Here is a 19,158-nt window from a genome sequence, read left to right as displayed (position 1 = left end):
ACCCAGTGGGGAGACATTTGTACCCTGTCGGGGGACGTTTGTACCCTTTCGAGGGGCGTTTTGACCCAGTGGGAAGACGTTTGTACCCTGTCGAGGGACGTTTGTATCCTGTCAGGGAAAGGGGGAGCATTTTGACCCTGTCGGGGGGCGTCTGTACCCTGTGAAGGCTCGTTTTGACCCAGTCTGAGGAACATAAGGGCCTTGCTCAGGAGCCCAACAGAGAAAACCTGGCAGTGACGGGGCTTGAACCAGCAACCCTCCATTTCTATTGTATCTGATATAAAAGAGCTAAACGTGTTTATTTCCCATGGCAGGTATGAAGCGGCTGGTCTGAAGCGGAGTCCCGTCCACTCTTACATTCCTGACCGCTTCAGTTCCGCCCCCGGCCCGCCGTCATGGCCGAGAGATCAAACTTCGGGACCCAGAAGGTCTCGAGACCGCAGGGCGCGCTGCCGCCCGAGCCCATCGACATCATCCGGATCAAGGCGCGGTCCAGAAGGGTCCGGATCAACGTGGGCGGGCTGGTGCACGAGGTCCTCTGGCGGACGCTGGACCGTCTGCCTCGGACCCGGCTGGGGAAGCTGAGAGACTGCAACACCCACGACACCCTGATGGAGATCTGCGACGACTACAGCCTGAACGAGAACGAGTACTTCTTCGACCGGCACCCGGGCGCCTTCTCGTCCATCCTCAACTTCTACCGGACCGGGAAGCTGCACATGATGGAGGAGATGTGCGCGCTGTCCTTCGGTCAGGAGCTGGACTACTGGGGCATCGACGAGATCTACCTGGAGTCCTGCTGCCAGGCGCGGTACCACCAGAAGAAGGAGCAGATGAACGAGGAGCTGAGGCGCGAGGCCGAGACGCTCAGGGAGAAGGAGGGCGACGAGGCCGACACCGGGTGCTGCCCCGAAAAGAAGAAGAAGCTCTGGGACCTGCTGGAGAAGCCCAGCTCTTCTGTAGCGGCAAAGGTGAGGGCAAACATCTCAGACCTTCTCCTACTTGACCTAACGACCAAAGGTTCTCAACCGGTGGTCCATAACACGGAGGTGTGGCCCCGCTGGTCACCAGTGCAGCCCGCTGTGGCCCAGCTGAAGAAAGGGTTGAGAACCACTGGTCTACAAACACCGAGATGACCCCTGACCCCCCCGGTCTCTTCTAGATGCCCAAAACTCCAACTGTGTTCCAGTGTGTGTGTGTGTTCTAGTTTGTGTTCCAGTGTGTGTTCCAGTGTGTGTGTTCTAGTGTGTGTTCCAGTGTGTGTTCCAGTGTGTGTGTTCTAGTGTGTGTTCCAGTGTGTTTGTGTGTTCTAGTGTGTGTTCCAGTGTGTGTGTTCTAGTGTGTGTGTGTTCTAGTGTGTGTGTGTGTGTGTGTGTGTGTTCTAGTGTGTGTTCCAGTGTGTGTGTTCTAGTGTGTGTTCCAGTGTGTGTGTGTTCTAGTGTGTGTTCCAGTGTGTGTGTTCTAGTGTGTGTGTTCTAGTGTGTTCCAGTGTGTGTGTGTGTGTTCTAGTGTGTGTTCTAGTGTGTGTGTGTTCTAGTGTGTGTTCTAGTGTGTGTTCCAGTGTGTGTGTTCTAGTGTGTGTTCCAGTGTGTGTGTGTGTTCTAGTGTGTGTGTGTTCTAGTGTGTGTGTGTGTGTGTGTGTGTTCTAGTGTGTGTTCCAGTGTGTGTGTTCTAGTGTGTGTTCCAGTGTGTGTGTGTTCTAGTGTGTGTTCCAGTGTGTGTGTTCTAGTGTGTGTGTTCTAGTGTGTTCCAGTGTGTGTGTGTGTGTTCTAGTGTGTGTTCTAGTGTGTGTGTGTTCTAGTGTGTGTTCTAGTGTGTGTTCCAGTGTGTGTGTTCTAGTGTGTGTTCCAGTGTGTGTGTGTGTTCTAGTGTGTGTTCCAGTGTGTGTGTTCTAGTGTGTGTGTGTTCTAGTGTGTGTTCCAGTGTGTGTGTGTGTGTTCTAGTGTGTGTTCCAGTGTGTGTGTTCTAGTGTGTGTGTGTTCTAGTGTGTGTTCCAGTGTGTGTGTTCTAGTGTGTGTGTGTTCCAGTCTGCCTGGTCCCTTTGTTGATGAATCGTTCTCGTTGCTCCTCGTTATGGTTCACATTTCCTTTGCTTATAATTTGGGAAACATCTGGATGGAGGTGCGGTTTGGTTCTGCACATCTGTAGGACAGATGTAGGTCCAGGTTCAGGGTCTTGGTGGGTCTCCTCAGAACTCCCTTGGCGTTCCTAAGGTCCGATTGTTCGATCACGGGGGTTTGCTGGAGGGTTTCAGGACGAATCATGATGCTGAAGGTCGAGAAGGTTCTGAGGGTTCATGACTGAGTGGTTGTTGCTCTTAGTACGTCAACGTTTATCAATGTCTCCTCGCTCCTCCTGCTCTGTTGTGGCTATAACAGTCTCCACTCTTATACACAGGCAAAACTTTATTTTAGTGTCTGTGGGAATTTGTGCCCATTTAGACTAATGAGCATTTTGAACCAAAGCACTGATGAGGTCGAGGTCATCATGCATCATTTACATCTGTAGTACAGCAGAGTCCTGTTTACTCTCTCTACAGAGTTTGGTATGTTCTTCCCATATCTGTGTGGGATCCCTCTGGGTGCTCTGTGCCAGTGAGTGAACACACACACACACACACACACACACACAGTATCACCTCTCAGTGGATTCAGCCGGGTGTATCTTCACACATTAGAGCGCTGAGTGTGTGTGTGTGTGTGTGTGTGTGTGTGTGCTCTCTCTGTCTGTCTCGCTCTGATGTGTGTGTGTATGAGTGTGTCTAATTGTGTGTGTGTGTGTATTGTGTGTGAGAGTGTGTGTGTGTATGAGAGTGTGTGTGTGTGCTCTATCTTTCTCTCTCTGATGTGTATGTATAGTGTGTGTGTATTATGTTTGTGTGTGAGAGAGAGAGAGAGAGTGGGTGTGTGTGTGTGTGTGTGAGAATGTGTGTGTGAGAGTGTGTGAGAGTGTGTGTGTGCTCTCTCTCTCTCGCTCTCTCTGATGTGTGTGTATAGAGTGTGTGTGTGTGTGTGTGCTCTCTCTCTCTGATTGAAGGTCACTAAGTGATCTGATGGATCTCACGGTTGGTTCTTACACCACCGGGTCCCAGAGGATCTACTACAGCTTCCCAGAAACTGGGTGTGGAGATCCACACTCACTCAGAGGAACCATTAGGAACTGGAACCATTAGGAAGCTTCTCTAACGTACATCAGACGTTCCTCTCTGCTCTTTGATGTCGGAGTGTTTATCAGAGCTGTGATGCTCAGGTCATGATGGTCGTTCTAAACACAGAGAACTTCCTACTGATCCATGTCAAGTCATATTATCTGATACAGACTGGTGAACAGCACCCACTGCAACCCTGACCAGGATAAAGCAGTGTGAATAAATGAATGCTGTTTGAAACAATCCAGTATTGATGTAAATCTCGTGTACGTTACTGTTCTGATGATATACGGTCCGGTTCCGCGGCGGGATGGAGACGTCCCGGTCCCGTCCGGTCCGTGTACCTGAGCGATCGGCGCTGCGGCAGGTGGGTTATTTATGGACGCTGACAGTTTTATACCTGAATCATTGGCAGGCCCAGTCAGCAGCAGCGGCGCGGCGGCGGTGCAGCGTCACCTGTTCTGCTCCGGATCTGTAAACAGGACTGACAGGACGGGAGGAACGCCACGCTGTGTTTACCGAAATACCCACACCTGATCCACGCCCCGCCCCACGCCGTCAGGTCCCGGTACATCAGCACCCAGGTTTTAGGGCCTCGGTTCAGTTCGCTGGTTCACGCTGTCAAAAGGATCTTCTGAGATTTTCTCTGGTTTTTGCTGTAAAATCTGCGGGTCAAAAATATACACTGTGTGGCCAAAAGTATTTGGACTCTGGAGTTTCTTTAAACCAAGCTTTTCTACATGTCCTTATAGAGGAACAGGAAAGGACCTTCCCTAAACTGTTCCTGCAAAGTTGGAAGCATTTAAATTACTGAAGATCATTTAGTAATACACCTGTTAGCAACTGCTGTGGTTGAAATAATAATAATAATAATAAAATAATAAAATAATAATAATAAAGTAATAATAAAATAATAATAATAATAAAATGATAATAAAATAATAATAATAATAATAAAATAATAATAATACAATAATAATAATAATAATAACAAAATAATAATAAAATAATAATAATAATAGTAATAATAATTAAATAATAATAATAATAATTAAATAATAATAATAGAATAATATAAATGATAATAATAATGATGATTTGAGCAGCACTTCATTATATCTTAGTAAACTCTCTGAGCACCACAGCAGGAGAGAATCCTTGCACTAGCACTTTAGAAGAACTTGACGCTCGCTGGGCTGCACTCAGCACCTGAACCCCCGCGCCCATAAAAGCCGCTCGCATTATGATCTGGCGTCAGTCCGACACCGGAGGATGAAAACAGGAAACAGATCCACTGAAGTACGGGGGAATAAGAAGGGGTCGGAGGGAGGGCGTGTCAGGAGAATATACCCTCCATACGCCATCGGGGTCTCCAGCGGAGGAAGAGGAACCGGCTACGACTAAACTGGGAGAAGAACCTGAACCGTTAACTGACCAGCCGGCGATGACGACAGAGTCCAGCTGAGATGATCTTCATCCGCGCAGAACCCGGCGAAAGCCTCCACGCCCTAATCTGCTTTAGCTCCTAGTCCGCTCCCAATAATAGATCAGCGCCCCGCCCGCGCCCCCCGCCGTATGGCTCCCGCTCACGTGGAGCACAGAGACGCTAATCAGCCGAGGTGATTTAGCTTCCTTCAGCGGGCGTGATTAAGAGTTACAGCGAGCACCTGAACTTCCACCCGGAAACGCATGACGCTCGGCTACATTACACTAGCCTTGTGCATATGGGCACAGAGAAGTCAACTAAAGTTATGCAGAATTATGCAAATGCTATAATGGAAATTTTGACACTGTTATGCTTCCAACTAGGTCCGAATAAAGACGTGAGACTGAGGGTGGGGGGCACGGGTTTGGGTTTGGAAGGTTTGTGGGGGATGAGGGGGGTGTAACCTCGCTCGTTGATACTGCGTGTATTGATTTGGTGTCGCTCTGCTCTATTTTCGGCTCTTCCTTCCGCTCACGTTCTCCCTGTTGGTCCGTCTGACGGGATCAACCGAGGCGAGTGCCGTAACGTGACGGGCGTGGTCACCCCTGAGCCTCCTGAACGCACTCCGTGGGGGTTCAGAAGGTTCAGGAAAGTCGTTCTTCATCCCTAAAATGTCCGGAGTCAGAATCCACGCTGCGGTGTCGCTTACGGTGATCGATGGTCCGTCTGAAGTCGCAGCTCCTCACAAACGTAACCGGAGAAAGTCGGCGGTGCTCCGACACGCCCGGCTGAAATGTAACACAGTTTTTGGGGCTGCTGGAGATGTCGGAGCGACATGACATCAAAAACACGTGTTTATATTAAATTCCGGCGGTGGCAAACGCTCCCCGTGTCACTTCCTGTCAAAATCTGACGTACACGTTTAATAAACGATGAGCGGCGTGGTCGTGTGTCAAATCAAGCACAGAACTGACGAGTTTTGGGTTCTTGGAGGAGGAAATTATGACTTTTCTGATTCACTCATTCATTCAGTGTCTGTTTTACCACCACTGTATCCTGGTCAGGGTCAAAGTGGGTGCAATTCACTGGGCAGAAGGTAGGAAACACCCCGGCCAGGTCGCCAGTCCATCAAACACACACACACATACGGAATTGTCTTTGGACTATGTGAGGAAATGGGGGCATGCAAGAGAACATGCAAATTCCACACAGAAAGGACCCAGTTTGCTCAACTTGGGAATTGAACCCATGACCTTCTCACTGTGTGATGACAGCACTACACATAAGCCTCTGTGTCGCCTGTGTACGTGGATTTGTGCTCATTAATTTATTGCTTTATTTACGTGTGCCCGTCTCTCAGGGCAGGACTTATAATTATGGATCATTAAGGAAGAACGGGCACAAATTCCCACAGTCATACATCTCAGAGGAGCGGCTGTTGTTCTAGCTGAACAGATCACACAGACGTCACTCGGATTTAATACTGTTTGTTTTCTAAACTGGACGTCCGAATACTTTTGGCCGCTTTCTCTGCTCGTGAGAAGCTCTGATTACATCTGAACCAAAAGGTTTTTCTAACACCGCTTCCCTCACACAGTTGGCCGGCGTCCTGGCCGCCACTCCGATGCCGCGCTGGTCAGGAGACGAAGTGAAACTGAAGAGCACTCTGCGTCCGGGCGGAGATCTGATTAAGCCGAGTGAGATGATGCCGATAACCGCGCTGCTGCTTCTTCTCCTTCAGCTGAGCGAGTTTAATATGGAGGGGAACGTCAGCGGCACCCCTCACTCACCACCGGGTCACCGGGTGCGCAGCACGTCCTCAAAATAAACACGCGACGGGGTGAAACGGCGGTTTTATGGAAGTCGACGCGCTCTGGTGGCGTCTGCGCTCCGAGTTCGTTTCCGATTGGCGTGGTGGCGGATGAGGAGTCATTTAACGGCTAATGAACACGGCGCTCGTCAGCGGTGATTACATCTGCCGCCTAATTACTTCATTTTCCACGACCTTTTTCTCCTCGCCGGAATCTTTTCGTGCGTGATGATTAAAAACTCGATTAAGCGGCCCGAATTAGAAGCGAAACCTTCACGCCGTCTAAAAGCTCCGAGGATTCAAACCAAAACCATCGAGAGCTGGTTCAGTGCCACACTACATAGTTCAGCACTGAGCACATCATAATACTGATAGTCACAGAGGCCACGCCCACTTTAATTAGTACTGAGAGGTTAAAAAGGAGGCCACGCCCTTTTACTACGGCCGACTGGTACCAAAAGGAGGCCACACCTTTTTCATTATAATTGACAGGTACTAAAAAAAAGAGGCCACACCCTTTTCTCTACAGTTGACAGGTATTGAACAGAGGCCACACCCTTTTTACTAGGACTGACAGGTACTGAAAAAGACCACACCCCTTTCACAACAGCCCACAACTTTAGAAGTTGATGAGGTTCGACACTCGGGGAGAACATGTAAAACTCCAGCCCAAGTTTACTTCGATCTCAGTTGCTGTGCATGTGTAGCTGTACTCGATCCTCACTTGCGGTCACTGTCTGTGTTAAGTTTGGTATGTTCTCCTTGCATGTGTCTGCTCTGTTTTGTCCTCTAGGTACTCTGGCTTCTTTTAACCATTTTAAACCTTTTTAACCTTCATGCAGAGGGTGGATTGGTTACTTAAAACCAATCCATGTGTGTGTAACTCCCTGTAAAGGCATTGTGTCCTGTCCAGTATGTGTTACTGCCTCGCACCTAGGGTTTCCAGTTGTGTTTGTGGTTGTGTTTTCACTGCAGCCCTGACCAGGCTACAAAACAGCGGCACTTGTTCAACGGCGGAAAAAAGAACTTTATATGAATCGTTTGAGTGAATCGTTTGAGTGAATCACTCTTGAGGAATCGTGGACAGAACGTTCCAGGATTTATGGCTAATGAAGTTATTCTGTTACTGACAGTTTTGGGAGGACTTAAGAGTGATTAATAAGCTCTTGATTGACCGTGACACTCCTGTGTAAACAAGAAAATCAATAGTTTTTAATAACACTGATCTGATTGAGCTAGCTAAGGATCTGATTGATTATCCTCATGGCGGAACATTGTGGTAAACATGGAGAATGTTTTACTGTATTTATTAAACATTTATACATTTTTACAACATTAAACATTCCAGAAGTCCTAATGTATGCTGTGTTCATACATTACATGGCCAAAAGTATGTGGACGCCCCGTTTAGTTACTGAATTCGTGTTTCAGTCACAACAGTTGCTAACAGGTGGAATAAATCAATCATGTACATTTATATTTTACACCTTTATCCACAGTGACTGGGATGAACCAGAACACTGACTGATCAATCAGAACCCAGCCTTACACATACAAATCATCTTTCGTACTACTGACTGGGCACAAATTCCCACACACGGACACACTTCAAGTCTTGTGAGAAGCTTCTCAGAAGAGCGGCTGTTGTTGTTTTTGAAATGGGACGTCCAACAAGCTCACAGTCAGGCGTCCGAATACTTTTGGCACATGTAGTGTAGTTATAGATGAATGAACGTATAGAACCTGAACCATAACGTCGCTGCTTCTCCAGCGCTGGACGGTTTCTCGTCAGCGTCGGCGTGAATGATTAAAGTCCTGATCATTATCGCTGCTCGTACGGTTACAATCACTCCCTAAAATAAGTGATCAATACAGCCATCGATCAGACTGATTGATCCGCTATAGTGCACCTTCAACTGATTAGAATCAGCTGAAGCTCCGTCCTTCATCCTCTGTAAACTGGAGGAAGGATCTTGTGAGACAGTAAGAAACTAAAAATAATTTTCTTTATTGCAGCTTTGTGGTTCAATTTTTGGGGGTTTTGACCTCCTTAGGGAGCGACGGTCACTTTTATGTACTCACAATTTTAAAATTTAATTCTTTAGAGTGTCCAAATACTTTTGCCCCATTTGATGTATAAGCAGCACTAATATTAGTGGCTAGAACAGCAGCCGCTCATCTGAGAAGCTTCTCACAAGACTTTGGAGTGTGTCTGTGTGTGGGAATTTGTGCCTGTTCAGTAGTACAAAAGATGACAGCATTTGTACAGCTGGCATGGATAGATCAGTCGGTGTTCCTGTTCATCCAAGATCTGTTGAGTGGGGTTGAGCTTAGGGCTCTGTGGTTTTTAAAAATCTTCCCTACACTGTTTAATCATTAGAAGAGGCGTCCACATACTTTTGGCTATATATCGTACACGTTTGCTGGTGTACCTGATTAAATTCGGGGATTATTACGGTATATTCCTGTAATAAATATCTCAGATCGTGACCCTGCTGCTGATTTATTTTGGATCTTCTTGTTCCTCCTGATGGTTTTAGGATTCTCTCCGTGTCGCCCTCTGCGTAAACTAGCCGAGACCAGATGAGCAGCGGAACGCCCCGCGCGCTAATGATGCTCGCGCTCGGCCGAGCTGTGTGTTATTAGCCTGACGTGACGCCTAAATTGCATGTCATTAGGCGCAGCTGCTTGGCCCACTCGGGCTCATCGCTGGCTGAGGCGGTCGGGAGCTGCGCCAGCGCTCTGAGCTTTACCGAATTTACCCTCCAAACACCCCTGCTGCAGGCTTTCAGGAACATCTGAAGAATGCCACCGATAATGGTAGTGTGGTGTTGGTGGTGGTAATGGCAGAGTGGTGATGTAGGGATGATGGTGGTACTGGTGCTGGTGATATGGTGGTTGTAGTGGTGGCGGCAGTGTTGGTGCTGGTGGTTGTGGTAATGAGGGTGGTGGTGGTGAGGGTACTGGTACAGGTGGAGTTGGAAGTGGTGGTGAAGTAGCATGGTGATGGCAGTGCTGGTGGTGATGGTACTGGTATTGGTAGTGCTGGTAGTGTGGTGATTGGGGTGGCATTAGAATGATGGTTGGAGTGTTGGTGCTGGTGGTAGTGATGGCATTGTGTTGACGTTTTGATGATGTGGTAGTCGTACTGATGTTTTTAATGGTGGTGGTGGTGATTGGAGTGCTGGTGTGTTGATGCTGGTGGTATTGATGGTACTGGTACTGGTGGTTCTGGTAGTGTGGTAATTGGAGTGTTGGTTCTGGTGGTAGTGATGGCATTGTGTTGATGTTTTGATGATGTTGGTAATGGTGGTGGTGGTGAGGGTCCTGGTACTGGTGGTACTGGTAGTGTGTTGATGTGAGCTGGTACAGTGTGGCAGTGTGTTGATATTAAGGTGATGGTGGTAGTGGTTCTGGTTTTGGAACTGGTAGTAGTGTTGGTGGGGGTGTTGGTAGTGTGGTGATGTAGCATGGTGGTTGTGGTGGTGATGGCACTGTGTTAATGTTTTGATCATGATAGTGGTGCTGGTGTTGATGGTTGTGGTTATGAGGGTGGTGATGAGGGTACTGGTACTGGGAGTGCTGGTAGTGTGTTGATTTTGGTGATAGTACTGGTATTGGTAGTGCTGGTACTGGGGGTGTTGGTAGGGGTGGCAGGTAAGACGGTATGATGCTGGTTGAACAGTAGGATCATCAACACGCACCCAGCGTTTATAACAGAACACACTCGGTGCAACTGAGGGGGGCAAAAGGGGTGTGTGTGTGTGTGTGTGTGGCACACACGGTGGTGGAATGGGATTCACTGTGAGAGAGAGATGAACTGGAAAAGCACCAGTACCAGTTCCTCTGTAAATCACACTCAGTCATCAGGACCATCGCTATCGACTAATCACTGTAATCAAACCCTCACACACACACACACACACACACACTTCCTGCCTCCCACACTGCTCAGAAGACAGCAGTGAAATATAAACGCAGACCCCCCGCGGCTCTGTTGTCGTAGATCGGGATGTTGGAACACTCCCTCCCGAATCTTCTTCATGTAGCTCCACGTTTATTTATTTCTACATATTTTCATGATTGAGGTGAATAAAAACCCAAATTTAATTCATTAAAGACTTTCTGACCTTCCTGTGTTCCACCAAGCAAAGTGTTCGGTAGAGCATGGAACAGTCGTCTCTTTGCCAAGGTCATAAGGAAAAATGTCACCTCATTGTGAGAGAATTGGTCTGGATGGTTGGTTGTCCTCTATGTGATCTTTTTTAGCCATTCTTCTACTTCTGAGAGGCTTCTCACAAGATTTCCAAGTGTGTCTGTGGGGATTTGTGCCCGTCCAGTCAATAGATAAGAGCGTCGACGAGTCAGAAGCAGATTGTTTTCTTTATATGGTTGATTTATTACATTTGTTAGCAACTGTTGTGGTTGAAACACATGAATTCAGTGAATAGAAGTGCCGTCCAAATACTTTTGACTTATGGAGTGTATATATATATATATATATAAATATATAAATGATGTAGACGTTGTGAGTGGTGGTGTCGTGTCTCTCAGTTTTGTGATTGTTCGAGTGTAAAAGGACAGAATTTCACTCGCTCAGCAGAACGACTGATCTGCTCTAAATAAACCTCGTCTATAAAAAAACCCCAATCAAACAGATCCTGTATCAGGCTTCCAAAAATACACCAACCCCCCCTCGTTCCTCTCCCCTCCGCCCCCCCAGCGTATCGATCACGACATCCTCGGCTCTTCAGGCACAGTGTCCTGTTCCCCTGAGCGGGGCGCCGGTGACGGGGGTGATGACCGAAATAATTCAACCTTCACTCAACCGCACTGAGGATCTACTTTATTCAGAGTGGGATTAGAACTCATACCCTTCCTCAACCTTCACTCAACCGCACTGAGGATCTACTTTATTCAGAGTGGGATTAGAACTCATACCCTTCCTCAACCTTCACTCAACCGCACTGAGGATCTACTTTATTCAGAGTGGGATTAGAACTCACAACCTCCCTCATCCTTCACCCACCCTCAGTAATGATGTACTGTAGTGTACGTTACTCACAACGTCCCTAAACCTTCACTTAACCTACTGTAGTGTATGTTACTCAGAGTGGGATTAGAACTCACACCCTCCCTCATCCTTCAGCCCCCTGCAGTAAGGATCTTGTGTAGTGTACGTTACTCAGAATGGGATTAGAACTCACACCCTCTTTTAATTTTCATTCAACCTACTGTAATGATATGATTCAGTATGGGATTAGAACTCACACCCTCCCTCATCCTTCACTCAACCACATTGAGGATCTACTGTAGTGTACATTATTCAGAGTGGGATTAGAACTCACACCCTCCCTCATCCTTCACTCACCCGCAGTGAGGATCTACTGTAGTGTACATTATTCAGAGTGGGATTAGAACTCACACCCTCCCTCATCCTTGACCCACCCTCAGTGATGATATACTGTAGTGTAGAAGTTAACCACGCCCGGTAAATCAGCCCCAGATCCCGGGGCCGGAGCAGATTAGTCCGTGAGCTTTAATATCTCACCGTGGTTCAAAGGAACCTGATTAAGTTTCTGTAGGAACTCGGTGTGCAGGAGGAAAAATCATCCAGATCCTTCAATTAATCTGCTTAACTCAGGGGCCACATGTTCCAAGGTCACACACACACACACACACACACACACACACACTTTCTCTCTCTCTCTCTCTCTCTCTCTCTCTCTCTCTCTCTCTCTCTCTCACACACACATACACACACACACACACACACACACATATATAAGGGCCACTAAAAGCATGTGGACACCTGACCATGAGCTTGTTGGACATCACATTCCAAAAACCTGGGCATTAATATCAATAATAATATTAAAATAAAGTTATTAGTAGTAAAAGTAAAAGTGTAATAGTAAAAATGTTATAATAATAATAAAAACAACAATGAAGATGATAATACTAATTACATAATAATAGTAATAATATAATAATAACTAACAATTATGATAATAAACATAATCATGAAAATATTAATTATAATAATATAATACTAACTAAATTATATTAATGACAAAATAATAATATTGATTGTTATATAATAATACTAACGATTAAATAATAATAATAATAAATGTTAAATAATAATAATAAATGTTAAATAATAATAAATGTTAAATAATAATAATAAAAAAAGATTAAATAATAATAAAAATATTATATTAAATTAATAATAAAATAACAATGTTAAATTAAAATAATAATAATAAAGGTTAAATAATAATAATAATAAATGTTAAATAATAATAATAATAATAATAATAATAAAGATATTACATTAAATTATTAATGATAATAACAATGTTAAATTATAATAATATAGTAAAGGTTAAATAATAATAATAATAATAATAAATGTTAAATAATAATAATAATAATTGGTGCTGTGTTTCGGAACACAATCCTGCAGTCCCGTCTCTCTCTTTGTCTCAAACGAGTCCAGATTTGATCCTAGTTTGAGTTTTTATAAACATATAAATAAATAAAGACGCTCCGCGATTTGAACATCTGCTGCTGTTTTGATGAATGAGACCCTGGTGTGAATGTACTGTGGGAATTTGTGTCTTCCTGAAGTTTAGCCTTTAGGCGATTCCATTTTTAATGCCGTCCTCTGAAGGACCTTCCCTGAAGTGTTTGGTCCTCAGGGTGTGGGGTTTGATCTTCTCCACGTCTCTATGTGGTGTTTCTTCTCCGTGTGTTTCCGGCCGCTGGATCCTGACTGATGCTGGACGATTTTACTGACCATGAATAAAATATAATTCTATAAAAACACTTTATTATTGATCTCTGGCAGGAAATTCCTCTCATACAGGAACTGAAATATAGGAACACTTATGTACTCGTACTGAGCTTTTTATTACCCTATCAGTGCACTCTGGAGGTGTACACACACATATACACACACACACTTTACAGTAGGTACAGGGATGTTGGGTTTGAGTGCAGCACCAGCCACAAGAGCTGATTTTTGCTGCAGGAGCCTCCTCATGTTCCTCATGTTCCTCGTGTTCCTGGTGAAGGAGATTTCCGAGCGTCTGATTGGATTTGGGTGCAGATCTGGCTGTACCCTGGTGCAGGAGGATTTGACGTGGCATTTCGTGACCTGCCAGTTTCACCTCCCTCAAGTACGAACAGTCTAAATACAGGAGCAGGTGAACATCACACGGCACCGCCGGACGTAACCGATAGTGCCCGGGACGGGGGTGATGTTCCTGAGCCGGGGCGAGGGCGCTCACATTGTCTCCTGCGTGCCGGATGTTTGAGGATTTAGTAATTATAGGATTTAGTTACTATCTATAGGTGGGATATGGAAAGGTTACACCTGGTTACTCACTCTTTCCAACCCGAGAGGAAGTCCTGATGAGAGTCGACGTCCTGAAGCCATGAAACGCTGCGATCAACGTTTTCTGAGCTGAGGCTGTTAGTGCCACGATATTCCAGTATTATCACTTAACAATAAAATCCTAATCATTATTTATTCATCATGTTTCCTCCATTTAGGACCAGAAACATTTTGGTGCTTCATCTTTTTATTATTTTTGGTTTTAAATCAAAATAAAAAATAAGTATTTAGGCGCTCGGGTGGCGTAAAACACGCCGTAGTGATTCCTCATAAGTGCTGCAGTTACGACCTCTGCTGGCTGATCTATGCACCGCACAGAGACACGATATTGCTTGCCCACACAAACGCTCTGTTCGCTGAAGGGGCACAAATTCCCAAAGACACACTCAGAAACTTTGCCAGAAGAGTGAACTCACGAAGGTGGGAGCATGGTTTTGGAACTGGACGTTGAATGAAGGCGCCCACATAGCTCGGCAAGCTCTGTAGTCCGACGCAGCGCTGACAAAGATGGTGAATAACGGACAGCAGTGCGTGACTCTCCGTGTGCTGTACAGATCTCCGTATGAACCCGCCTGGTGCAGGTGAACAGAAGCGGTCGGTACTGTACACATGTCGGAGGGGGCGTGTGTTAGTCAGGCATGGAGGTCTGCAGCAGTAGAGGTGAAATTCATCTCAATTCCGCCTAGAAGTTATTATTCGTATTCATGCCGCTGATTGGCTGAGTTAACTGAATGGTTATTGGCTGAGCGTGTAGGTAAGCCCGCCTCATTTGGGCAGCATACAATACGCCCCTTAGTTTAGTCACATTTACTGTTTATTTATTATTTAAAATTTTAATTGTTTACAAAATCCACCCTATTCTGTCCGGGCTTGGGACCTGCACTGAGAAGTGCACCTCCCAAAAGGTTAGACTGTTCAGCCTACGTCCATGCAGACGCCTGACCGGCTGATAGCACCACTAAGATTCGAACCCTGAATTGGTAACAATATAGTATTTATTTCTAAATATATCTGTTCTTTCCTTTATTAACGACTGACGATATGCACCTGTTTTTCGCTTGTGGCAACAGTTTGGGGAAGGTCCTGTTTTGTGTCCATGTGCACAAAGTGAGGCGCTGAACCCTATTAAATCGAAACGTCCGTTACAAGCCAGACTTTCTGATCCAACGTCAGGGACGGTGGTAGATCAGCGGTTAAGGTACTGGACTAGTAATCTGAAGGTTGCAGGTTCAAGCCTCACTTCTGCCAAGTTGCCACTGATGGGCCCCTGAGCGAGGCCCTTAATCCTCAATTATTCGAACTGTATTCAGTTTGGATTAACGCATCTGCTAAATTCTGAAAATGTAAACGTAAATGTGTGACCACACCAATGCTCTGTTCGCTAAATAGGCACAAATTCCCACAGACACGCTCTGAAATCTTGCTAGAAGAGTGGATTCGCAAAGGTGGGAGCATGGTTTTGGAACCGGATGTTGAATGAAGGCACCCGACGCAGCGCTGACCGTGAGGGTTTCTCTCAGGGCGACGCCCGTTATACAGAGCAGCGATCACTGTGCGAAACGGCAGGTATTAGCGAGCGCAGCAGTCGATATACATGCGCGGTATTAGCAACATTAGCGATCTGGAGTGGAGCGCGTATTCGCGCGGTGCCTTCCGCTGCACTCCTGCAGACGCCGCGAGTGATTTAATGGTGTGAAATGTAATAGGAAGAACGCCAGCTCAGTCTGGAACATCTACTTAACCCGCTCGAGCAGAGTGGAAAAAACCTCCGGAGGAATCAATCCCACAAACTAACACGGCAGCTGATCGATGCGCGCCTGGCAGCGCTTAGCGCCAGAGATGCGCTTCCGACTTTGCAGCAACAGTTTAGGGAAGGCCCTTCCTGCACAGAGCGAGCTCTATAAACACCAAGAAACTCCAGTGTCCTGCAATCCTGACCTCAGCCCCACTCAAGAGCTTTGGGGTGAACCGGAACACCAACTGATTAATTAGTGCCCACCATACAAATACAAATGCTGGCACAAATTCCCATACACAGAAACACTGCAAAGTCTAGTCAGAAGCTTCTCAGAGGGTTCTAGCTTAAAAGATTACACAGAGGTCAGTCTTGACAAGCTGATGGTCGGGCGTCCAAATACTTTTGGCCAAAGCATAACTGTCAAATTCTAAAATGGAATTGAACGCTACGACTGCCTTGTTATGACATGAAATGTTTCTTTCTCTTGCAGATCCTGGCCATAATCTCCATCCTGTTCATCATCCTGTCCACCATCGCGCTGTCCCTCAACACCCTACCAGACTTCCAAGTCATCGACGAGTTCGGGGTGTCCAACGACAACCCCAACCTCGCCCACGTGGAAGCTGTGTGCATAGCCTGGTTCACCATGGAGTACCTTCTGCGCTTCCTGTCCTCGCCCAACAAGTGGAAGTTCTTCAAAGGTCCCCTGAACGTCATCGACCTGCTGGCGATCCTCCCCTACTACATCACCATCTTCCTCACCGAGTCCAACAAAAGCGTCCTGCAGTTCCAGAACGTGCGCCGGGTGGTGCAGATCTTCCGCATCATGAGGATCCTCAGGATCCTGAAGCTGGCCAGACACTCGACCGGCCTCCAGTCCCTGGGCTTCACCCTCAGGAGGAGCTACAACGAGCTGGGCTTGCTGATCTTGTTCCTGGCCATGGGGATCATGATCTTCTCCAGTCTGGTGTTCTTTGCTGAGAAGGATGAAGATGCGACAAAATTCACCAGCATCCCAGCGTCGTTCTGGTGGGCCACCATCACGATGACCACCGTGGGTTACGGAGACATCTATCCGCAGACGCTTCTGGGTAAAATAGTCGGTGGGCTCTGCTGTATTGCCGGCGTCTTGGTGATCGCTTTGCCCATCCCGATCATCGTGAACAACTTCTCCGAGTTCTACAAGGAGCAGAAGAGGCAGGAGAAGGCCATTAAGCGGAGGGAGGCTTTGGAAAGGGCTAAGAGGAACGGCAGCATCATCTCCATGAACATGAAGGACAGCTTTGTGCGCAACATGGAGCTGATGGACGTGGTGATAGAGAAGGGTGAAGAGAAGACCTCAGACAACCACCTTTCCCCAAATCGATGTGGTCTTCATAAAAGCCCGCTCTCCGTCACCAAATGCTGCGATGCCAAATATCAGGACTTGGCTCAGTTAAGGTCTCCCGAGAGAACGATCAAGCCGGACCTGAGTCCTCAAGGACTGAATGCAAAGTCTCTGGAGCAAATGTACAATCAGATGGCGATGTTCCCTGCTCCCAAGGAAGACGCCAAGATAGGCAGGGAGGAGAGTCTGGAGATGAAGGTGGTTCAGCCCGACTCCGCCAAGGATCGTCCAGTCACAGAGATCAGGAGCATATCGAGCATCGACAGCTTCGCAAGTTGCTCCACGGACATCAGCGAAGTGGAGAGGACGGCGCTGCTCCCGAACATCCCTCAGTCGAGACATCCTCGTGCTCCTCCTCCTCTAGATCTGAGCCAGATCACCTCCCTGAACACCAAGGCAAACGAAACGTCCAAGCAGCCCTTGATCATTAAGGAGGGTCTGTACGAATTCGTCCAGTCCAAGCCCGAGGGCAGCGCCCGCTCTCAAGGCGAGGAGAACCGAAGCTTTGACATGAGCACAGAGAACGTGACGTCTCCCAGAGGCAACACCAAGGGACTCCAGGTCAATTTCAACGAGTCTGGAGGGGACGGATCGTCCAGCTTGCATCTGGTCGTGACCGATAACACGACGACTCTGTCACCGTGTTCCCGACAGAGTCCCAGAACCCCAGGGAGAGGATCTGAAGGAGCAGGAGCGATGAGTTCCCCCGGCTTCATGTCATCCTTCGGTGGGAGCCAAAGAGGGAAGAATCACATCGACAAGTCAAGAGTTTCTCCGGCTTCTCCTCAATCTCTTCTGAATTGTTCCCCCGGAACGCAGGGCGCGGCGGACAGCGGCGGACAGAAAGCCGCCAACCACCTCCTGTCGCCGGATATTCTCAAGTCGACAGGGGACGGGAATATTTCACCCCCGTGCGAGACCAGCATGTGACGGCATGGCATAGATACCCAAGGACTGACTGTCGAGTGACCGATAGGGAAGCACATAAACTCTGATTCAGCAAGGGAGGATGTTCTTCAGCTTCTCCTGTGACTGGGATTGGTACTTAACACTGATGGGACTGCGTTCATGCAGCACAAGGGACTAGACCGACATGGTCCCTGTGATGCTGTTAACTGCGTAGTCATAGCAGTCAAGGAGAGGAGCGAGGAAAACCACTGAAAAGGGACTTCTTAATGTTCACAGTTCTTTTATCATTGTGTCAACACCCATGCATTTTCTTTTTACCGCTCGCGAATGTTCGGCTTTTTCCCTCGGATGTGCGCATCATCTTCGGGTGAGCTGACTTCACTTATATAGCGTGTTTGAACATAAAGGGAAATGCAGATGGGATGACGGCGTGATCAAGGTCGTCATCACAGTCCCGTCATAAAAAAGAACGGACAACGTAAACCTTTTTAACTAAGCACAGGAAAAGGTGGGGATGCTTCCAGAGACCCTAAGTAGATGGTGCTCAAGGACTTGGTGTGACGGGACCAATCAGTGTTGTACTTTGCCAGTGGTAGAATCTGAGTCTGAGAAGCTAGGTTAACCCCAGCGTCACCATAAAGGACCTCAACGTAATCAAAGGTCCAAGGCCCAGGCTGGCGCATTGGTCTGCCAGGTGACCCAAAATCCTTCCTGCCACCCCATGATCTCAAAGCTTGTAGCAACATAGTCAGTTTTGTTTGGGTTTCCATTTACTGGGAAAGTCTCACCACAGTACTCGATCTAGCACATCAGAATTAACAACGAGCATTAAACTGCTCAGAATATGCCTTGCAGAGGGGATTTCCTCCTGATTGATAAGCTTAAGAAGCAGCATCTGAGGTACGAGACCAAAATAAAATAAAATAAAATAAAACAAAAATGTGGAAATGTGGAACACGTCATTGTTCAGATCTATGTTAGCATGCTAGCTGAACATTTATTCAGGAGAATCGGCGCATGTGCACGTTGCTATGTTGAGGATATATCACTTTGGGGAATAAAATGAGATGGGAACAAAAATGCTGCCTTTTCTGAACATCAGATATTCTGACATGATGCCTGTGCTGGTTCCAGTGCTGGTGCCTGATCTGGAACTGGTCAACAATTCCACTGCAGCAGAGCGAGGGAGCAGAGCGAAGGTCAAGGGTTTACAGACGGTTATTAGTAAATACACTGATTTGTTTTAAGATATATAATTGTAAAATCAGCACTTTAGTTTACAATGTGATTATTAACATTTAAAGTTTATTTATTTTAGGCGCCCAGGTGGCGCAGCAG

The 19,158-nt window shown here is 46.9% G+C and overlaps 1 protein-coding gene across 1 annotated transcript; it reads left to right on the top strand.

The window, feature by feature from the left end:
- The first annotated feature begins 395 nt into the window (after positions 1-395).
- kcnb2a (potassium voltage-gated channel subfamily B member 2a) lies at positions 396-17,841 on the top strand. Its single transcript, XM_062987873.1, has 2 exons — positions 396-971; positions 16,015-17,841. Exons 1-2 carry the CDS (start codon positions 396-398, stop codon positions 17,839-17,841), a joined length of 2,403 nt encoding a protein of 800 aa, XP_062843943.1.
- The last annotated feature ends 1,317 nt before the right edge of the window (positions 17,842-19,158 follow it).

Source organism: Trichomycterus rosablanca, chromosome 25 (assembly GCF_030014385.1).
Source record: "Trichomycterus rosablanca isolate fTriRos1 chromosome 25, fTriRos1.hap1, whole genome shotgun sequence".
Taxonomy (NCBI): domain Eukaryota; kingdom Metazoa; phylum Chordata; class Actinopteri; order Siluriformes; family Trichomycteridae; genus Trichomycterus; species Trichomycterus rosablanca.
Note: the sequence above shows the minus strand (reverse complement) of the source record. Positions and strands in the feature narration are given on the sequence as shown.